This window comes from Diuraphis noxia, unplaced genomic scaffold (assembly GCF_037042655.1).
Source record: "Diuraphis noxia isolate RWA-SAM2 unplaced genomic scaffold, SU_Dnox_SAM2 contig0002, whole genome shotgun sequence".
Classification (NCBI taxonomy): domain Eukaryota; kingdom Metazoa; phylum Arthropoda; class Insecta; order Hemiptera; family Aphididae; genus Diuraphis; species Diuraphis noxia.
The window spans coordinates 12,037,511-12,061,630 of record NW_028301712.1 but is presented as its reverse complement, the minus strand read 5'-3'; the positions used below and the strand labels follow the sequence as shown (position 1 = coordinate 12,061,630).

The window sequence follows — 24,120 nt, the reverse complement described above, 5'->3', positions numbered from 1 at the left end:
GTACTTTGTTTAATTAATCCATCCGAATCTAAGATGTAAGACATGTTAATAATACCAATAAATTTGCACAAGTATAAAATATTCCTTAAAGTTATTTTACAAACATTCGTCATTTTGTGAAAACGTTCTATCAGTACTAAATATTGAAACAAAATATTTTATTCTTAAGAACAAATTGTTATTTTACGAGTAATGTAATCATAGTTTAAATCACCTAAAACAATTTAAATAATTCATAAAATTAATTAATTTCATGGGAAATTTCAAATCGTTAATAAATAGTAGGTCAATAAATAATAATCATTATTTTGTCATAGTAAACAAAATTATCAATAGATTAGGTTATGATAACATATTCATACTTCATAATATGTATATGATAGTAATTTATTTTGTTACGAAATCGTTAAAAGTTAGGTTAGGTATAAGTATTATGGTACACATTCACTTATAACATTTGTTTACTTATTTATAACAGCAAATACATTAATGATGATTGATGAGTTTGTGCCAGTGCATATTTTATGTTTTTTATTTTGATAAAATAATTAGTTTTTAATGTTGTACACATCGTAATGACATGTTGCTAATCCAAACTACCTAAAATATTCCTAAGTGGCTAGTGTTAAGAGGACGCTACACGCAGGCACGTAACTAGACATTTTTCTATAAGGGGGCCAATATTTTTTGGCCCCTTTTTGTTTTTTGTACCCAACACCACTCCTCTCCTTATCAGAAAATATCTATAAAAAATAATTCTACATTTCACAATGTATTGTCTGTATTAGTTAAGTATTATTATATTTTTGTTATTTATTAATATAGGTATACAATATACATCTTAAAAAACTAAACTATATTAGGACAAGTCGTCTATTTCTATGGTTCGCTGCTTAGTGCTAAGTCTCTAACTCGATAGATAATAATATTATATTGGGACATACAGGGGCGGAGTGGGAAAAAATTTAGGCCAGGAAAATTAAATTCCTCCAGGCCACCCAAAATTTTCATCTCCTGGTTAAAAATTGTATTTTATCTAATTTTGTATGTAAATATATACGTATATAAGCAGGCAAACAACAATTAGGTACTAAAATTATATATTATAGTGTATGTATTTTACAGATAAAACAATTAACAAAACTATAAAACCGAAATAAAATTAGGTACACAAACTAAAATAATAATAAATCATTATATGTTCTAATGAAATTAAAATAAATATAGCAACTTACAAAGAATAAACTATTTTAGCTTTAGATATAATTATAATAAATTATTATAATTTAAAATATCAAAATAATAAAGAAATAATCAATTAAATTCGATTTCGTCTTCGTATATAGATAAATAAACTCTTTCATTACCTACTCTACATTATTTTTTTTTCTACCTATACTTTAGGTAAACAGGTCAATTAGCTTCCAGGCCACCGGGAATTTTCAGTATCCTGGTGGGCCACTCCGCCCCTGGGGACATATCATTTTGTTAGGCATGTTTATTTTATTATACGATTACCGTATTGGTCCACTATTATATATAGTATTGTCTGTAGTTGTGTTTATCAAATGTGCGTTCGATACCCGTATTTGGCATTCCTAGATTTCAATTTATTAATAGATGTCTTATTGTCTATCTTGTATTATTGACGAATATTTTTAAAATTTCGGAATTTAATTTTTGTTATACGATCGTTAACTATAGGTATTATGGAGTACCATATAATATACAATTAGGATTTAACCGGCTTGGGACAATTATATTACACACCATAATATTTAAAAATAAAAATCAAGGGGGCCAGTCCGGGGCAAATGACATTTCTTAGGGGGCCAGGCCCCCTAAAGTGTCCCCCCCTTGGCGACGTGCCTGGCTACACGACTATTTGTTGTCTCCGTCTTACAAGTGCATAGCATTGCAAATTATTTACGTTCAACAGATCACGTTCAGCTCTATGTCGTGGTGGTGTTGTTTTGCATTATATTCGATTTAATCTTGTAACGATAATATACAATGAAAATATTAAGTATTATTATTTTAAACTACAGTATGTTATGAAATATTATTCATAGGAAAAAAACCTTTATTTTTTTAGAAATAAAGACGCCAAACTTGGAAGGGCAAAGCGAAAAACTGACCTCAGTATTGATATATGGCAGTAAACTACCTACTTAAGTATTTGAAACCTCTCATCAAATATTATTCATAGAAAAAAAGTTCAGGTTACTTTTATTTTCGGAGTTGGTAAATTGCGTCCCGCAAAAAAGGTCATAGTTATATACTGTGTAAATTGCGGCCCGAGTATATTTTATACATACGTAAATTGCGGCCGGGGATATTTGAAATGTACGTAAATTGCGGCCCGGGATATTCCGATTTCCGGTTGGTTATCTTTAATATTGATCGATAAGGATATCACTTGATGCTCACTTATATAATATATTACTAGCCGCCAGTGTGCCGTGTGCATTTGATCGAAATATTTTGCACGAGTTTTTACATTGGTCTACAGTATTTACAGTATTTGTATTTTTTTTTAAATTTAATAACAATGGAAGTTATGAAAAGTGAAAAAAATAAAACGTTGAAAATAGTTGATGGTTTCAAATTTCGTTTTCAAAAACTTCTGAACAATGATATTCAACGTTGGCGTTGTACAGTCAAAACTTGTAAGTGTTTTTTAAAATTTAATAATAATAGTATATGTATAGATAGCTTTAAAGATCATAACCATCTACAACTTTCGGAACAAATTATAAATTTATAAATCTTATAAGTTTTTACCAGTATATTAATTCGAATTTTTATAATACTATTTTTTTCACTATACACATTTTTACTACCTAATATATTTTTTAATTATAAACAAAACAGCAAAACCAATATTTTTAACCATACCAATATGAATACAATTATATTGCCAGTCCTAAGTCTGAAAAATGGGAAGGAAAATATTGATTTCATAACCCTTAATGTAATTTACATAACAATGACGAATGTTTAAGTAGGCAAATATATTAAAATATACCGGGGCCGCAATTTACGTATGTATATAATATACCGGGGCCGCAATTTACGTATGTATATAATATACCGGGGCCGCAATTTACGTATGTCTAAAATATACCCGGTCCGCAATTTACATAAAAAATTTGAAACGGGACGCAATTTACAGCGACCCTTTATTTTAGATAATTACTTGATTTACAAATTATGTAATAGCTATTTTTATAAAAATACTGAAGGTTTAAGAGGAGATATTTGTGAAAACCCTATTTTTTGACCTTTGACCGAAAATTAAATTTGTAGCAGTGGTGGTTGATGGGGACTTTTAACAATTCATTTGTAGTGATGTACCTAAGGTGTATACCAATTTTCAGCTCTATACGAATTTTTCCTAAGTTTAAATTTTTTTTGTCTATTATTTTAATTAGTTTATTATTTATTAGTTTAAAAATTAGATTGAATCGACCAATCATGAAACTTGACGGTAAGAACATTATCGATGTTTGTATGTATGTGGGTTTTTTACTATAGTTCAATTTTGTAGCAAGTTATACATAATAATAATTAATTTAGGCGCATAAAATTCTATATGTGTAAATAAATAATAATAACATACCTAGTTAGGTATGTAGATAAAATGTTAAGATAAACATATTTTTTATGTAGATTAAAATTAATAAGATAGTCCAGTGGAAATTTTCTAAGATTAGTTAAACCATGATATTTGTAGGTACACTGTCATAATACGATATAAGTAGTATTGGTCTGTTAAAGTATTAACACTGGTGGGATGCTCAAAAATATTCTTTATTTTATAAAACGTTTAACTAGAGCTATTTATATTACGATTTACATAATATAACTCATTGTTACTGATGCAATCGTATGACAGAAGTAGGTATACATATATTCCAGTTGCACGTGTGATCGATACAATACCATTGTCACTTCACTTGTTCACTTTGTCAATTAATTTCAATGTGTCACAAACTATCGCGGTTGCTAGAACATCATACTGCAGTGATGTACAGCTGTTAAGAAGGTCAGACTAACTATTTGCTCACTACTCGATTAGTTCTTGTTAAACGTTCGTAACGCATGTGAGCATTTGCAAATGAAGCGTAAGTAAATTTATTTTTATTACATATCTATATAATATTCTATCAAGTTGATCATTTTTACAGAGAAAATCTTTACGTATTTTACATTTACAAATTGACTTAATGTGAGCAACATTTAATAACATTTTTGTAAAACACGGGAAAAATGTGTTTAGAAAATAAATCTATTTACATGATCTACGATTGAAAAGGTACTTAACTTAGTGTGACGCTACACGCGGGCATTATTATCGTTTTCGTGTTGCAAGGGCGTAAAATAATAAATTTACGCTTAGCAGATCACGTTTAGCGTAGCTAGCTAAAAAAATAGAGCCTTTTATATACAGGGTGATTCTTTTATCAAACAACACTCATTATTTAAAAAGTATTGACTTTTTTCAAAATATTTTTTTACATAGTTTCAAGTTGTTAAAAAACCAACGTTTTTATTAAAAAATTATATTTTTAAATATTTTTTATTCTTATCATTTTTTAAGTTTTTTACTTTTTTGAATGACAACATAGTTTTTTAATTTTATATTCCAAAGCAGAATTTTTTCTAAGTATTTTGATATGTAAAAATCGAATTTTAGACGAGTAGTTTATGAGTTATAAGTATTTAAAGTTTAGAGAAGCGGAGTAGTGGACAAACATTTTGCGGGGTAACCCCGTACCACTCCACTCTGCCAATCTAAACTTTAAATACTTATAACTCATAAACTACTAGCCCTAAATTCGATTTTTATGAATCAAAATACTTAGAACAATATTCTGCTTTGGAATATGAAATTAAAACTCTATGTTGTCATTCAAAAAAGTAAAAAAACTTAAAAAATGATAAGGATAAAAAATATTTTAAAATATAATTTTTTAATAAAAATGTTGGTTTTTTAACAACTTGAAACTATGTAAAAATATATTTTGAAAAAAGTCAATACTTTTTTAAATAATGAGTGTTTTTGATAAAATTATCATTATAGGTCAATTTACGCTAATTTTTAAACAATCGAACAAGCGAAGCTTAACATGGTCTGTTGAGCGTAAATTTGTTATGTAACGCACTTGTAAACGGAGACAACAAATGCCCATGTATTGTACCTTTAAACAACAAATTAAATACAATTTATAACAAAAAAAAAATATATAAAATCGCCAGTTATATATTATTATAATGAAGTTTCCATTAATTATTTATACACCATTTAATAAATTTAAAAATATTTTATACGTTATCACAACACCTATATACACATAACTTTTTTTTTTATTGTCGATAATATTGTGTCAGTATGAAACCATACATTTTGAGTTCAATGTCAAATTAATAATACTGCGAGTTGCAGTAAATTAGTCTTATTGTAAGTCAATTAATTAAATACAACAATCGTAAAGGATCGGACATTATGGTAATATGATATCATCTTATATGATATTAAGCACTGCAATTAGTCAAGAGTTTTAACGATTTTTACAAATAATAATATTATGTTAAATATAATATTTAATAATTATATATATTGAATAACAGTTTTAAAATGTTATCGGTGCAATATTTTTTTTTGTCATAAATGGCTTATGAGAAAAAATTGTTTTGGAGTAGATTTTTTGAGGTACCTACTCAAGTAGGTATACCTATGTAAAACAAATATTTAATTTCAGAATGGACGATCGGCTATCCGGCACCGACCATAATAGCTGGTTCAAATAGTTCCAAATGCAATAAAATCTATGTTGACGTTTCAGAGTCAGTAAGTTGTATACCCTTTTCATTTAATATTATTTTTATGATGATTCTTTAAGAGGACGTGATACCCCAGCATGTGTTGTCTCCGTCTTACAAGTGCGTAACATGTCAAATTGTACGCTCAGCGAAACACGTGTGGCTCTGTTAGTTAAAAATTTAGAGTGAATTGACCTATATTAAAATTTAAAGGTAAGATTATTATCTAGGGCTTCTCATAGATTTTTTTTTATTATATTTTAATTTTATAGCGAGTTATGAGTATTATAAAATTGTAAATTACTTATATATCTTAAAACTCACTGAGCTATACGTGTTCTGCAAGGCGTAAAATTTTTTACGTTGCTCACTTGAAAGACGGAGATAACACATGCAGATATCACGTCCTCTTAATAATTACATGCCATATAATATATTAAATTGATCGGACGAGTGGTTATTTTAAATTATTATAGTAAAAGTCGGGAGTCTCGCCTATACGGCCTAAAGCAGTTGTCGATTTTACCTTATCATTGAGTAGGTCAGTGTAATCGATGAGTTAAATATTTATTCATTGATTAATCATTTTTTATGAAAAATAATTCTGAACGGAGTAGGTCTTTCTGCATATTATCATATTATATTGCTGAGAAAATTTTATTTTATATTTATATTGCTATTATTAATTTAATATACCTAAATTTAATAATATGGGTACCCATCTAAGGGCCATCACCCATCACCCAGGGTACCTATCTAAGTTGAATTAATTTTTGATGAAATTTTCACATTTATCATACTATATAACTGAGCAGATACCGACTTCTCTTAGAACGTTGAATACATCTGTGGTATAGATATAAGACAATAGTTTAATATTATACTTAAAAAAGTATCTTACATTTGGATAAGTTGTTGTGTCAGACATTGAGTCATCACAAAAGAACATTTTTGAAATTGTTTTGAAGCTATAATAGTTAAAAATGCATAAAACTTTTAACTCAATTTTTAAAAATTGAATACAAGCTTTCTCAAAAATTTTTCTCACAAAATTCTTTAATTTTCTTTACATAATTTCTTTTCTAACTTTTAAAGTTCAAAAGTGGATGGAATTAAACGATAAATGACAATTTTTCATGAACGGTTTTAATTATTTTGACGTACTAACTTAATTCAACAAATATTAATCTATGTGACTTGAAAGTTATTGCTAGTGTGTATATTATTATCTTTTTCCATGGACTATGAAATGATTAAAATATTTAAACTAGGTAATTTGATTAAGTTTAAAATTTATTTAATTACTATAATATATTTCAAATAATAATATATTATTTTAATAACTATTTATTTTATAATACTAGGGTGACGTGATATCTTTTGGGATAACTCTTTGTTTAACCTACCTTATAACCATCATTATTGTGAATATTTTATCGCGAACCACTCATTATTTCAAAAAGTTTCAATAATTTTTATATTGTCCAAAAATAAAGTCATGAAAAATAAACGTGTTACTTTTTTTATTTTTTATTCTCATAATTTTTTATGCTTCTTACTATTTTGAAAGACAACTTACAGTTTTAAATGAATCTTCGAAAAAGAACATTTTTCTGAGTATTTCGATAAAAAAAAATCGAATTTACGGCTGGTAGTTTATAAGTTATAAGTATTTAAAGTTTAGACGAACGTAGTAGAGTGGTACATGATGATTACCCCCCTAAATGTTGGCCCGCTAGGTATTCCGTTCATCAATACTATAAAATACTTAAAAGTTATAACTCATAAAATTATCTTTGTAAATTTGGTTTTTATGTACCTATCGAAATACTTAGATTATCACTGAATATTATAATTAAAATGTTGGATTTTAAATTCTGAATGCACGTTACAAATTAGACTAAGTTATTGTTTGGGGCTGGACTGATCAGCTGTAGAAATATTACTATCAATAGAAACTTTGAATCTAAAAATAATTATTCTTTACAGTACTAATATAAACATATTATTTAATTTATAATAGGAATATTATGAAGACAATTCAAGATATTGCATATGTTATTTGTTACTTTAAACCTGACATCACATCATACCAGCAAATGCTAATATCATGTTGGTTGAAGACCAAGAATTTTTTTTTCTACGAAACTGCATCGATGACTTCATTTTTATTATGGCTAATAAAATACAGTTGGTGGTTGGCGAGATTCGCAATAGAAAAATGTAATATCGCGTTAATTACTTTTGAACAAAAACTGAATTGGATTGATTCAGAAGTCGATGGTCCTAAAAGATGTGAGGTTAAATGTGAGATACTATACGACCCTGGACTTGAGTCAACTTGCATGGACGTAGTTTTTATACATGGACTTAGAGGCGACAAACTCAAGACTTGGAAACAAGGTGTGTGGAAACAAGTGGATCAGAAACCTGAGCCTGTGGTCGTCAGAAATTCTGGTTTATCTTCAATAAATAAATTTGAAAGATTGTCTATCGGCGAGGAGATCAAAGAGTTTACTAATTGTTGGCCCAGAGATTGGTTGCCACTGGATTGTCCATACGTCCGAGTTATATCCATAAGCTACAGTACCGATCCATATTTGTGGAGACCTATATGGTTAAGCAAACCAGTAAGGTAAGAAATTTTTAATACAATAATCTATATAAAAACAAATTAAATATATTATTTTCTAAATATTTAAAATAGTTCGACTAATTTTCAAATATTTGAAGGGATCGATTCGAAATTTTCGAATTTCTTTTCTTTTAAAATTGGGTAAAATAGCTAAGACAATTTTAAATAAGATTCCTAACTAGTTGTTCTTAGTACTTACTAATAGTAATTTCTATGCACCGAAAATACATAAACATTAAACACAATATTCGTTCTACAGAAGTTTGATATTATAGAATAATTACTTTGATTGTAAGATATATTGCATATTATTTTACTGGCTTATTTATAAAATATATTTATCACCTGAAATTCAAATATTTCTTTTCATTGACTGTTGAAGACTGTTTGTTTGTTTAATGCGACATTATTATGGTATAAAGTAGTGGATTTTTGTTATTATGATATACATGTAATTGTTGATAGAAAATTCGAGTACCTATAAAAAAGGCCACAAGTCTATTTTTTAAGTACCTCGTACCTATACCATATCTTAACTTTTATTTTCGTTTACGATTTACTAAATATAATAATATAATATTATGTTAATTTCTAAGTATTTATATTTATATTCCATTTAAGAAATTTCATCTTTTTATAACGGTTTGAATGAATATTCGCCCAGTGGTCATCTTTTTAAAACTTAAATAGAAGTGTTTTCGCATTAGGTAGCAGTTATATATTACTTTACCTATCCCACTAGAGCAGGCATGTCAAACTCAAAATATCAGGTGTGCCAAATATATTGAAAAGCTTGACTATGCGGACTGCACATAAAAGTTTAACAAAAAAATCTTATTCAATATTTCGATTACAGTTTATTAGAAGATAGGTAAGACAGTATAATAATGTATATCAAGTAAACCATTCTTTAAGAATCTAAGATAGTTGTGAGTTTTTTGACACAAAATTATATTATATTTTTTCATTATTTTATTATGTTTTTTTTTCATTAATATTGGTAGCCACGGGCCATGTAAGATCCGTTCATCGTCGTCCCACATTATAATATTAACAGATACACTTAATGCAATGAGACATAACGATTTGTATATTTAACATAATTACAATATCTTAGTTACAACTGCTACAAATTCACATCAAAGAAAAAACAATACAATTATTATCATAACCTTGTATACTTCATAGATAGTCACTAATTCACCACTACATTACCCAATTACATAAAATCTTATTATGTTATTCACCCGCTAGGTGCGGAGACTATCAACAGTATCAACTAACAGTGTCCCCGATCACATACATTACAGACCACAAAAAATTGAGCTGAGGGCCGTATATTTGACATGTCTGCACTAGAGTACTAGACTCACAGCGAATTTTATCAGGATTTAATGACAATATTTTAACACGGCGTTTTGTATAGGCTATTCAGGTGCACAACTATCGTCTGACTAATTTTCTGCTATTTTGCGCAGTCTTAAAATTGAAATTGTAACCTGTAATGTGTATAATATTATTATATATTAATTATACAAGATGAATGAGTATTTTTAAGTAATGTTAAGTTAGTATACAGGGTGATTCTTTTATCAAACAACACCCATTATTTAAAAAAGTATTGACTTTTTTCAAAATATTTTTTTTAATAGTTTCAAATTGTTAAAAAACAACGCTTTTATTAAAAAATTATATTTTTTATCCTTATTATTTTTTAAGTTTTTTACTTTTTTGAATGACAACATAGTTTTTTAATTTCATATTCCAAAGCAGAATATTTTCTTAAGTATTTTGATACGTAAAAATCGAATTTTAGACGAGTAGTTTATGAGTTATAAGTATTCAAAGTTTGGAGAAGTGGTGTAGTGGACAAACATATTGCGGGGTAACCCCACTCCACTCCACTCCACCAATCTAAACTTTAAATAACTATAACTCATAAACTACTAGTGCTAAATTCGAAATTTTAATGTAATAATTAATATAAAAAATAGCTTTGTTAATTTATGAAATTTTAAGTATAGGTTACCATTTGAAAATCAAAAGTCGATAGTGCAGGTTTACCTAATGAATATAAGGGTGAAAAAAAAAATGTAGGTACAATTCAAGAAGAGTGTAAATCTACAATTTTGAAAAAAAAAAATTTGAAAAAAGTCAATACTTTTTGAAAAAATGAGTGTTGTTTGATAAATCAATCATCCTGTATAACTTAGCTACTTTAGGGAGTCCATCAAAAACTTTTTAAGAAGAAAACCCGATTTTTTCTTAACCATACAAACACATAGAAATTAGTGTTAAATAATTTTATTAAATTATAAATAAATTGAATTACCATAATTATTGTGCATAAACCTACATAATCATATTAATTTTAATCTAGATAAATGTAAATTCATAAATTTAATATTGATTTGGATACTATTTGTTTCGTAAATCGTAGAAATTATATTAATATTAGGTATATATTGTTTTTACGATAATTAATTTGAAACACTAAACTGTGAAAGTGTGAACATTGTAGGAACCTATAGAAAGTGTTAGAGACAGTGGACAGGGGCAACAATATTACCATTTGGTAATTAACCTCCTCCCCTTCCTATACCATCAGTTGAGGAAGATAGTTCGAAATTTTCTTAAAAATAACTGTGTAAATAATATGCACAACTCAGTGTAATGTTTTGTAATTTTTCTTGTTAAAGTAACAATATAATTTCCAAATTTCCGAGAAATACAGTGTACAGGAGCCATATGTGAAATAATATAATTTACATTATTTACAAATAACATTAGCAACATGCATAATAAATACACTTATCCCCATCGTTAATTATATTAACTGAAAAATGAAAAGTACCTATTGGTATATTATACATCGGTAGTCGATAGGCTATGGATGGCAAATAAGTGGCACGCATGAGATTTTTGATGGTATACTCGAAAAACTTTAATTTGTCGATATATATTTATAGATTTTTAAGTAACGGTACGGCTGAAATTTTTTTTAAAATTATATCATAAATTGGCATGTTGAAAAAATAACATATTAAGACATGCGTATTGTGTAAAATATTTCAAGAGGTGGTGGGAGTCAAATGTTTCTGTAGTCACGGGTAGGGATATTTCTACATGCACTATTTTAATTATTTAAATTATAATTTATGGTTAGGTATCACTATTATTAGGTATAAAAATTGAAAAAAAATTATGAGGAATAATCTACTCTCTTCGACTTCTTCTCCCAACTGTTTGACCATCACTTATAGTTTGTTAAACATAGGTATTATTTAACCCACTATTTCGTATTTTTATTTTACTTTTCAAATACATTTTTGTTGTGTATCAACTGGCGACCACCTACCAAGAGAAACTCAAAAACAGTAATATATATATTTGTATTGATCATAAGTCCGGGAAATATGGCTATTAGCTGTTTACATGGGCGTAGCTAGGATTTCAATCAGGGGAGGGGGGAATTAAAACAATATTATAAAAATGCCAATAATAAATATATTAATAATTTAAAGTAAAATAAAAAAAAAATTGAATAAAACAATTTTGTACCTGTACGTATAATTATATTAATGACAATCGTCTAGGATCTTCACAAAATCTACTTAGAATTTTCTGTTACTTATGCTTTTATTATTATGATTGATTATACATAATATGTAAAAGACTGCATTATATTTGTATTATTTACTATTATAATATAAGATAATATGTACTTACCACTAAAAATTTTCGTATGTCCATCGTGTACAATATTATATTAAATTTAAACGTTATTCGTTAGGGTTTATTTACGCTTAACACAGCACGGCATGGACCGTTGCACTATAATATTATAGCAGGTAAGCGTTTTGAAAAAGTGATTATTATAAAATTCTATAATACCTATCGACATTATCGCTGTCAGTTTGAGTAAAAGTTGATGTTAATGTATTAAGTACAAAAAGATTAGCGTTAAACTCGTAATTCAAATAATCTACACACAGACCAATCGACAAAATATAAAATGATTACACTCGGTCGCATTGAACTATTTTTAGACTTAAATGTTCTTATAGTTTTATATCGTATTTAATATTTCGGTTTTAATGTAAAACTTAATTATTTCAATTTAAAAATAAAAAATAAATTGTTTTAATTCAATTTGAGACGCAGGGGTGGGCAAGTGTCCCCCTGCCCCGTCCTCGCTACGCCCATGGCTGTTTATAGAAGGACAGGGACGGTTAGTTTGGACCACGTGTTGTCTATGCGGCTAGGATTTGTTGCTAAAAATCCGGATTTTAGCCCGAGCTAGCAACACCAGCCAGTACGTACACTCTGAGCGTTTCCGCAGTTGAGCGTACGACCGCGATACAATAATATATTTACCATAGAAAAACAATATAAATATAGTAAAACAAGTAAAAGCACAATGTTTTCGTTTGTACAAATTAGTAATTAGGTACCCGCAACCACGGTCCACTGGGCACAAACAGCTTGTTCTGTTAGTTTAACAGTTAAACATATTGACCAATGTCGGCTCTTTCAAAAATTTCTTTTCAAGTGTTTGAAAATAAAATAAATCCATATTTTTTTTATTAGCATGAACTTTTATTAAATGTTCTTGCAGTCTCGATGGTTTCATAGCTTCATTTGAAAATACTTTTCGGCAAATGAGACACATTGGTAATGTTATATTTGTAGGCGATTGAATAAAACCATACTTCAAATATTCAATATTATACTGCCTACATTTTTTCTTCGATTCAGATGCCATGATGTGAAAAACGTTTAGAATTTAAATAAAATAATACACAAATTAACAAAAATTATTATAAAAACGACAACGAATAAGGTCGGCATTCGCGAGTGTACTAAATACAAAAATAATTCAGATAATTTAGATCACGTACCTACGTTGTTTCTGTTATCGCAATAACGACAGATTATCGACAAATGTCGACAGACGACGAACGATTAATCTAAAAATACAAAATACACAATTCAGATAATTTGGATCACGTACGGTGTTTCTGTTATTACGATAACGACAGATGAAACTATCACCGCCCCCTTTTTGTAATGAAATGCCCCCCAATTAAGCTTGTAACTTCCATTGCCCCCCTGGATAGGTCTAGCGCCCCCAAGGGGGCGATATCGCCCACTTTGGGAAACACTGGTTTAACTGTCTCTTGTGTTTAACTTTAACTAATCGTTAAATTTTTACAATAATAAATTGGGTACAAGTGTATTTAAGTTTATATAATATGTAGTGTATTATGTACATAAATCTAGAAATAGCATTTGCACAATGTATAGTCACTTACGTTCTAAATATATGCTCTATAAGACTATAACGCTATACGCACCATCCAGTAAGAGAACGCACCACGAATCACGATCCTGTGAAAATTGATTTAACCAACACATCATCGTTCCACATCTATTAGACATCTAGTTATAGCGTTTCCACATAGAACTCGTATTTACCTATAATATCAAGTATACTGTAAACTGTACACCAACAATCGATACACTAAAATGGCGCGCTTGATTAAGTATTTGAGTGTAACATTACATTATCTTACCTATAAAATTGATTATAGAATAGACTATAGGTATTCTAAATTCAATGTCTATTGCTTATAATATAATATTATTCTAATCGTTATACTTATTCAAGTAGTTCTATTTTATAACAGGACAACCATGAAAGACAGAGGATTGGAGATGATATCACTTCTAAGAAATGTACATGTCGGACAACATCCCATTACATGGGTTGGTCATTCTAAAGGGGGATTGTTCATAAAACAAATATTAGTTCATGGTATTGATTTTATTCATTAAGTGTTAGATGGTTGTTCTTGTTTTCTTATGGGTATATAAATGTTATATTGTTATAGCTAATGAAAACCAGCAAACTCACAAAATCATAACAAATACCAGAGGAATATTATTTTATAGCGTTCCACATAACGGATCTCCTTTGGCCAATATAAAACTACCTCTGTTTCAACGATCAATCGAATTACAAGAGTTAGTAAATGGTATAGTACATGATATCATAAACTTTGGAATGATTAATATTGATTTTTAATTTTTGCTACAGATACACAAGATATACAAAAACTTCAGAAAACATTTCATGAAATGATGAATGTTAATAGACAAATACAAGTGAAAAGTTTTATTGAAACCAAATTGACACTAATGAAACTAATTTATTTAAGAATTGTTTCTATTCAGTCTGCAGGTATCTATTCATATAATTTTTAATGTTTTAAATTATGTAGCCTTAAAAGTAGTTTTATATTTTAAAATTGTAATTACCAGCTACTACAATTTATTTATTGGTATACCTTAAGAATGGACCAATGAAATATTGATATTCATAGAATAAAATAGATTTTTTTTCAGGAACCATTAATAAAAATATAAAATTTGGTTCAAGGTTAAATAATAATCATTCTATAATATAGGAATAGGACCTACATTATAGTCAGTGGCATGACCAGAAGTTTCAGATGGGGAGTTATAAGTTATAAGTAAATGATTGGGTTTTAAATTTAAATGAATTGTGTTAGTAGTACCAAAGAAACATTATTTTTGGGACAATAGGAGAAAGGTGGATAAATAATCCCTACCTCCCTCCCTATGAGTATAGTATATATTATTATTATAGAATAAAAAATTCACTTTTTTTTTCTTATTAAGATCCTGGATTTGGAGATTTATATGGGGTTCCATTGGATCATCGAAATATTTGTAAGCCGAAAAATCGGTAAGAACTACAACATAGTAATATATTAAAATATATAATATTAAGTATATAAACATATAAGTAATTTAAGATTATTTTAATCACCTACCATTTTGTTGGCATTAAAAAATACTAATATAATAATACATATTACAGGAATTGTTTTCTATATCAAGAGCTAGTTAATATGATACAATCATTAAAGCAATCAACAGTTGAAGAAACAGTATAAATATTGTTAGAAATAAAGTATACTACATATATAAAAAGTAAACAAGAGATCATTACATGTCACAAATACCAATACATCAGAATATATAATTAATCATAAATTATTAATTAATATTTATTATTTTGAATACAAAACAAAACCATCATTTCAAAATAATATGTTATATTGTATGTTTTTTGTGGTCAGTTATAAGCAATACAATATAATTATTCATATTAATTGGAGTTTTTGATAATGGTCATTCCAATTAACTACTGTATGCAGCAACTGTTTTTATCACAGCTAATGTTTTTTGATAAACAAATGACAATCTGTAAAAATAATGAGACTTAATAATTTTATTGTTTAAAAACAACATTTATTTGAATATGTTTTATGTCAACACAATGTATGGAAGTGTTTTATTGAGATACAAATAAAAATTTATATTTTAAAGACTGCCACTTACTATTGATTTCTGTTTTAAGCCATAGGCGCAATTAGGGGAAATTTGACCCCCTAGTTTTTTAATCATATTTTAGTCTAAAATATAAATTAACAGAATCTGTACCGCTGATACAATTTTAACCTTTCAGAAAAATATTCCTAGTTGCGCCTACATTATAAGCAATTTATTGTTTAAACGACAATATGTAAAACTATTGAGTGTTGGGTTATACATGAATGACTTTTAACTAAGTAAAAATTAATAATTACAAACCATATCTTACACTTACTTTGAGTCAGCTTTGCAGATAGACATATGGTTTAATGGCAACTCATAAAGTTCACCCACTGATGGATCTAAATAAAAAATATTTTACTTTTTGTATAAAACAAGACTGAAATATGTTTAATTTAGATGTAAATATACGATTATTATATAATATGCTCCATTAAATAAAAAAGTTTAAGAATTGCATGAACAACACTTATTGTGAATGATATTATAAGATTATTTATATTTTATAGTTAACTATAGCTATACATAATTCATAATATTTATTGGTATCTCATAAAGTTTAAGATATTAATTTATTTTTTATTAAAGATCTTGTAGTAACCAGTATTTTACTATTTTACTCATTGAAAATTAGTCTGTAGTATATGAAAAGATAGCAGATTAGTTTTAAGTCAAGTTATATAACTGTTATAAACTAAAAGTAATTCAATATCAAATTTTTGTATTTTTCATTTATATTTATAATTTTTAAGCTGTTTATTGCTAATTAATGTAGAAATAATAATCAGATGTGAAAAGAAAAATTTGATGGACAGATGATGGTTACTGGTTTATTCATAATTTACTTCTAGTTAGTTCATAAAATAATGATTAAAACATGCTCTGCAACATTCTCTATTTAAAAAAATTATTGGATAAGTTGTTCCAATCTGTAAAAAAAAAACACTTTTCACACTAATATATAGGTTTTTGAGGCATATTATAACCCATAATAAATTTAGAGAGCTTTGGACTAAAAAAATACATAATATAATAAACACATATAATTGCTTGTCATATAAATATTTAATTAAAAGATTTAGGTGCTTATGATTATTTAAACGATGCATTTGTTTAATAAATTTATGTTTTTAATTTTTAATTTTTACAAATAGGTAACAATCTTAATCATGTGATATTAAACTAAATTAAATTGATACTTCTAATCTAGTCCAAGTTGAAGAAGTACATTTTTTAATTTCTAAGCACTTGTCTAAGGTATTCAAAAAACTTATTGATAACAACAAAACAAAGTTTAAAAGATATATAAAATAAGTATATTATATAAATATAAAGATTTAAATACAACACAATAATATTAATAAATAGTAGAGTTAACACTAAATCACTAATCCAGGGGACGATTGACATTTTTAATTCAGATATTTAAACTTTAAGTGAGAATGCATTAAATATTAAAATTCCAGATGTTGAAGGCACAGTAGAAATAAGTAGATAATAGAGACACGATTTCTAAGAAATGAGATGTAGTAATTGCACAACATGCAAGAAGAGTGACTAAATAAGAGATGGTTTTGTAGTTGTACTATAATACAGCAAATTATGACGTTGGATATGACACAAAGATAAAAAATTCAGGGGAATTTGCTAATATATAAAATACCTTATATTATTATAATATAGAATATTGTTATGATAAATCAGACTTATTAATAGAGACTACAGAGTAAATTATAAAAAATTCAGACATACAGGACACATACCCATTAGGCTGTAAGCATTTCCAAGACAATTGCAAACAAACAATACATCCATGGAAACAACACTATTTTAGAGAGGGCTAGGAGATGTAGAGCAGGGGTTCTTAAGAAGATGTGATAACCACATGTGTTGTCTCCGTCTTACAAGTATATAATACATACTATAATACAACAAATGGTAGGCTCAGTAGAACACATGTAGTTCTGTTTGTTTAAAATGTATAGTGAATTAACCTCTAATAAAATTTAAAGGTAAGATTTTATCAGGGGCTTCTCATAGGTTTTTTATCATACTTTAATTTTGAAGCGAGTTATGATTATTTTAAAAATTATAAATTTTTTGTAAATCTTAAAATATTTATAACTTGCTTCAAGATTAAAATATAGTAAAAAGCCTATGAGATTGTCTAAATAACATTTTTACCTATAAATTTTATAAGAAGTCAATGCATTCTAAATTTCAATTTAACAGAGCTGCACGTGTTCTGCTGAGCGTAAAATTTGCAATGTTGCACACTTGTAAGATGGAGACAACACGAGCAGCTATCATGTCCTCTTAATCTTTTGTAGAACACGGATTCCCGATGGAAGATTTTTGGGAATTGCGGGCCCCCTACCAATTTTTTGTTGAATACTTTTTTTTTTACAAAACATCTCATGTTATCATAAAATTATAATAATTATTTTATATAATAAATTATAGGAAGTAGAAATAGGTTTGTCTCTTACAATATAAGACAAATTTTATATGAAAAAAAAAAAACAATAATAATTAGCCGAAAATATTGTAATAATGCACTCTTGTTACGTATAGATTTATGTTAGGTGTTAAGGCTGCCGCAAATTCCCAAAATGAGTATCCTGGCCTTTGGGGGTCTGCAGACCATAGGTTTAGAACCGCTGATGTAGAGGGTAGACCTTTATATAGGAGAACCTCAAACAACAGGTTTTTCAAATGCGATTTGACAGTGCACAGTAGATCACTTTCACGTCAGTATGTTTTTTGATTAATATTTTGGACTTAAAATAATTTGAGAAATAGTATTTTACTGGACTTAACCTATAGGTGACGAGATCACTTTTCATCATTACATTTCTGTATTTTATAATATTATCATTTGTCAGTAACTTTAGGAAACCTTGACTTGCATTATTTTTAATTTAAATAATTTATTTATACAGATTTGATTGAAATTTAAAAAAATATATTTTATTTCATGAAGCATGCCACTGGTTGCAGAATATAAATAGTGTAGCAGTGAAAAGATTAAATTAAACTACACTTGTTTTAAATAGTCTATTACTCTATTATATTATATTATATTTTCAATTGCATCTAATTTATTTATTTCTATAAATATATTTGTAAGTTATAACCAATATATTTATATTAATAATATATATTTATAAAATAATTGAAACTTACCAGCTGCATCTTTAGGTACGCATAGTATAGGTACTTTCAAAGCAGTAAACTCTGTTGGAAGACTTTCAGCAAAAGTGACAATCTTCATTGGATTATCTTTTAAACATTCAAGGAAATCATCATGGAGGGATACTAACTTAGGTGAATCTATAAAAAATTTTTTTATATAACATAATATTAAAATGATTAATAAGTCAAAATACCAGTTCTTAGTTCATCCACTTCTACTGATGGCCATAAAAAGAATCGATATGCGCTATTTAAAGTAGCTAATGGTGACCCATGATGTGGTGTACTAAAAAAGAATACAGATCTTGTCTTCTCAAAAAGTTTTCTCACATTTGGATCATTACTATTTCTTGCTAAAATAATATTTTTATAAAATTTAATTTGCACTTATTTTTTACAGCTAGACATTTTACCTGCAACCAACATATTTTTAACTAAAAGTCCACCCATAGAATGGGCCAAAAAGATTATTGGTCGGTCTCCAATGCCAATAGCTAGTAATTGATGCATCAATTTGTCTGTGCGTCCTTCGAGTGTGCGATGACTAAGAACATACACAATTTTTAAATAGTCATCTTGAAATCAGTTTAAAAATCTCATACTCTTTTTGTTTTAAAGGACAAGATGGCAACCATTCAGACAATGTTGTACTATAATCGACACCAATCACTCGTAGACCTTCTTCATCAGAAGGTAACCAATCGGATGGCCAACATTGACTATAACCTTTATTGAGAGCAGTTTGTCGCACAGTAGAATCATTCCTTTTGAAAACAATTAGATATAATACAATTTAATATCATTGTAAAAATAAAATATTACCCATGTATTGAGTAAGGCCCGCTTCCTTTTAAATTTTCTTTATGTGGTATATCGTTCAAAACAAATTCAAATTCACTCCCAATTAAGTCCCATTCTCTAGCTTTGACTTCTTTATAGCTATCCAAATAATTTTGCATATCTTCACCAACTGGTCTTTTTAGTGTAGTAGTATTTGATGAGTTATGAGATTCATTCTTATTATTCATATCTATTATTAAAATAGTATAATTTTGAGGTAAATATTAAGATTATTAAATTTTATTTTAAATGTGAAACAATATATTCAGAAAAATTATCAGAGAGTAAAATGTTAAAAAAATGAATTTATAAAATATTATTTATACTTCAAACAGTTCAAACTATGTAAATGTACGTGTTGATTATTATTATTATTATATTTTTATAAAAAAGCTTCAGCCTAAAACAATTATCAAGAATAAGGAGGTTAACTATTAATAAGTATCAACAAATATTTAAAGGAACTAAAACCAAATAAGTCACCTAAAGAAATTAATATTAGAAGTCCATTCATTGTCAACAAGATTGTCAAGACAGCAATTCACAGACAGAAGATCTAGTATGAACTGATGATAATATACAATTTATTTACCAAAAAGACCAAGAGGTTCATTAATATGTACATCTTTTTCACGCCATGAAAAGCTGACACCACCTAATAAGCCATGTACAAGAACTACATCAATTTTAGCATCTTGATGGTATCTATTTTTTGGATGTAATAAGACTGTTTGCTTTCCAAACATATAATTTCCGTTAATTGGATCCTCATCATCCATATTTAATAATGTTCGGTTGGCCCATGACTGAATTCTAAAATTTTTGTGATTCTTCCATTCAAACAAAATACTGATCCATCCTAAATAATATATAAATAATTTAAAATCATATTTAACAATATTATCTGTTAATAATGAATACAATTAAACTAAATAATAAATATTGAGTAGTTTTAAAATTTTTATTTACTGAGCTGATAATAAAATATTATATTTACTTTGAAGATCTAAAAAAAATATCTATTGAAACAACATTTGTTAGACTATACCGGTTAAAAAAATATCTTGTATAAGATCTTTGTTTAAAGAAGCAACTGACAACAATTTTCCGATTTCTTCTGCTACTTGTTCATCATTTTTTAAATACTGATAAATAGCCATCAAAATTTGTAGACCTCCCAGTTTTACCATAGCTGTTTATGACATAATCTTATCAATTTTGATTTTTAATTATAATAAATAGGTTTGATTTAAAGTACTTACCAGTGACATTTGTTTCATTATTACAATGATGACGTAAAGCATTTATGCTTAACTGTAATATATTATCATTGTCTATTTGCATACTTGCAAAATCTGGTGGTACATCATCCAGGTGATAATAGTCATGCTGTTTATCCTAATAAATATAAACAGGCATAAGTATTAAAGATATTAAATAACACTATACAACAAAAAATAAATAAAAAGAATAATATTAAAAGGCAGTAACACGATTTTACTTACTTTAAATGCATAGGCCATAAAGTAAGATAAACATTTGTGTTCATTTAATTCATTTAATTTAATTAACAAATGGCGTATTTTGTACAATATTTCCTAAATTAAAATGAATGAATTATAATTTAAGAAAAATAATACAATGATTATAATTTATTATTTATACATCTTTTGTCCAACTTATATTTCTAGGAGGTAAGAAAAATTTAGGATTAGCATTAGCTGATCGAGCCAAACCAACCAAAGTATGTGCATGACTCATTTGCGCTAAATGTTGGAAATCTGAATCTAAAAAAAATATTTAAAGATAATAATGCAAAAAAAAAAATTTATATTATCAGTTTATATATACTTTTTAGATCAGTCATTGTGGTCAAACGTGAAATGGCTACCCAGGATAGTTTAGAATTTTTGTATTTGTTGGTTATTTCCAAAAGTTTCCAAGCCTTTTTATGTTTGAAATCATTCCATTTTTGTAAAAAAAATACAGGAGGATTTGTTGGCTGTATTATACTGTTTCCATCGATAATTTGATACTCATCTAGTTCTATACAAAAAAAAATTATAAATGATTAACAAAAAGTTAAAATTACATTATAAAATTGAACTATATCCCAAAACACATGCAGGTAAATAAGTAAAGAAAAGCATATTTTACAAACAATATTATTTTTATTGGTACTTAAATATTAAAACTGTTGATTTTATGTATTATAAAAGCTGATATTTAATTTCCAAATACTTATTAAAAATTATTTATACAAATAACATGCAAATATAATATATTATAAAGCTTGGGTTTTCACTGGTATAAACTGATTTTCAAAAACCCTCAAAAACTTTTTTCTGCATATATCGCAGACATGTATGGTACCTAAATATGTTATTCAGGGGTCAACTAGCCAGGTATGCTAGTATGTTATAGCACACTAGGCCTACTCAATATATGGGCTGCCTGAACAAATAGATATATTATAATACAGGGGTGACCATAACAAGGCTTGCGAGTCACATGCAGCTACCATGTAAGTGTCGTGTGGCTCTTGACACCAAGCTTAAAGTAAAATTAATTGATATACAGTAGTCACTTGATAATTCGAAATTCAAGGGACTGAGTTAAAAATTTAATTTATAGAGGTTTTCGATTTATTGAGTGATCGAATAATCAACGGAAAAAAATCAATTCAAATTAAAAAGAGGTGAATAATTGTATGTATATAAATATTACATTTATTTATAATATTATTATATTTTGAATAATAAAGAAATCTGTTGTTTTTTTTGTGATAAATTGCTGGCCACAATCTGGTCTATAGCGTTGTTTAACTTACTGATAGTAAGATTTTGATTTGAATTATTGAAGTTTGTGGAATAAAAATTCTAAATATAGAGCGTGTCTCACTGACAGACATTTCAAATTAACGAGGGGACTGAAATACATGTATTTTCTTTTAATTACAGATGTTTTCTCAGGGGACTTTGTGTTTAGTTTAATTTATGGAGTTTTTCGAATTATCGAGTGACTACTGTAATATAAAATACATTTCTCAAAAGTAAAATCCCATTTCTTCATGTGTACCTACCCGAACAATAATGCTCTGTGTAGTGTAAAAAATGAATGTTCCTATATTTGTTACAAAATTAAAAATATGTTTTCATTTTATAAACATACCTATCTATCTTAACAATTTGGCTCACTTCAAAATAGCTTCATAAATTTGCAGCTCCCAAAATTAAGGTTAATGGCCACCCCTGTTATAATATATAATACCTATATTTGATATACTACCCCCCCCCCCCAAAAAAAAAAAAAACTAGGTTTTCAATGTTATCAATTTATTTAAGCGTCTGGATAAAGCTATTTACCCCCCAGTTTGCCTCTGACGTTATTTAACATAATGCAAGGGTTTTTTGCGAATGTGAACTGACAGAAATTCTAAAATATTATATAAATGTTCTACATAACTCCATAGATAGAATTGTATTTTATACCTAATTCTTAACTAAAAATCATAAAAATAGAAATAAAAGAATATTAACACCAGAAAGGTCACCTGACAATATATGGTATCTACTGTAGTCTGCAGCAGTAAAACAAAAATGGTATAAAGTACACAAAGTTTACCAGTGAATGTGGCTTTGTCGACAAATACATATTCTGGTGCTTTGTAGTTCAACAGCATTGGATCTTTTTGAATACAATGTTCAATGGTCAATACAGTCTCATGAAACTCGTATGCCAGCCATCCCAGACTGCCGGTTACCACACAATAGGCAATTGACTCGGCAAATAAACGGATGTGGTTGCGATTTTCTGACACACTGTTGGATAGTTTAGCAAGCTTTTCGCGTAACTTACTAAAAGATATCGATCTAAACATGGTCAGCCTTGTCATGTTCAATGATTTTCAGCAAACACTTGAGACTGATTAACCATCGTCTTCAATCTGACATTGTCCAGTGTTTACTGGGTAGACAGTGTTCTATGCAGCTTCAAGCCAATAAGTATAACAAAAGGTACAACATTTATCATTAACCACTTTCCATTGTGATGCAAACGTTTAAACGAATATGATTCGTCATTCTATGCCGTACGATTTATAACAAATAATGTTATTTGGTAAAGGTTTAAGGAAAACAATTCAATTGCTAATTAGTAATTTTTTCTTCTGACTATTTTCAACTACCAACAATTTGCTT

General features: G+C 27.7%; 3 protein-coding genes across 6 annotated transcripts in view; 1 reads left to right on the top strand and 2 right to left on the bottom strand.

Annotated features, from left to right (window-relative positions):
• LOC149058105 (uncharacterized) overlaps positions 1 to 12,377 on the bottom strand; it is a 27,388-nt gene extending 15,011 nt beyond the window's left edge. The window contains exon 1 of the mRNA XM_089219524.1: positions 12,191 to 12,377. The gene's annotated coding sequence lies outside the window, so the exon portion shown is untranslated. The remainder of the gene's footprint in view (positions 1 to 12,190) is intronic.
• LOC107168836 (protein SERAC1) lies at positions 3,970 to 15,879 on the top strand. 4 transcript variants are annotated; one of them, XM_015518369.2, is made up of 8 exons: positions 3,971 to 4,127; positions 5,766 to 5,854; positions 7,850 to 8,461; positions 14,152 to 14,279; positions 14,356 to 14,499; positions 14,562 to 14,705; positions 15,167 to 15,233; positions 15,369 to 15,879. In XM_015518369.2, exons 2-8 carry the CDS (start codon positions 5,835 to 5,837, stop codon positions 15,442 to 15,444), a joined length of 1,191 nt encoding a protein of 396 aa, XP_015373855.2. In that variant the 5' UTR covers positions 3,971 to 4,127; positions 5,766 to 5,834; the 3' UTR covers positions 15,445 to 15,879. The 4 variants fall into 4 exon arrangements, 3 of the variants coding, with proteins under 3 accessions (XP_015373855.2, XP_015373864.2, XP_089075649.1); XM_015518378.2 differs by lacking the exon at positions 3,971 to 4,127 and adding an exon at positions 4,191 to 4,318; XR_016190265.1 differs by lacking the exon at positions 15,369 to 15,879 and having other exon boundaries at positions 3,970 to 4,127; positions 14,356 to 14,488.
• LOC107171977 (protein SERAC1) lies at positions 15,590 to 24,120 on the bottom strand. Its single transcript, XM_089219522.1, has 14 exons — positions 23,546 to 24,120; positions 21,773 to 21,967; positions 21,587 to 21,708; positions 21,427 to 21,519; positions 21,184 to 21,319; positions 20,970 to 21,113; positions 20,514 to 20,780; positions 19,904 to 20,111; positions 19,684 to 19,845; positions 19,495 to 19,625; positions 19,276 to 19,434; positions 19,073 to 19,219; positions 16,161 to 16,227; positions 15,590 to 15,755 (listed from the first exon to the last, which is right to left on the bottom strand). The coding sequence occupies exons 1-14, from the start codon at positions 23,814 to 23,816 to the stop codon at positions 15,692 to 15,694; spliced, it is 2,166 nt and encodes a 721-aa protein (XP_089075648.1). The 5' UTR covers positions 23,817 to 24,120; the 3' UTR covers positions 15,590 to 15,691.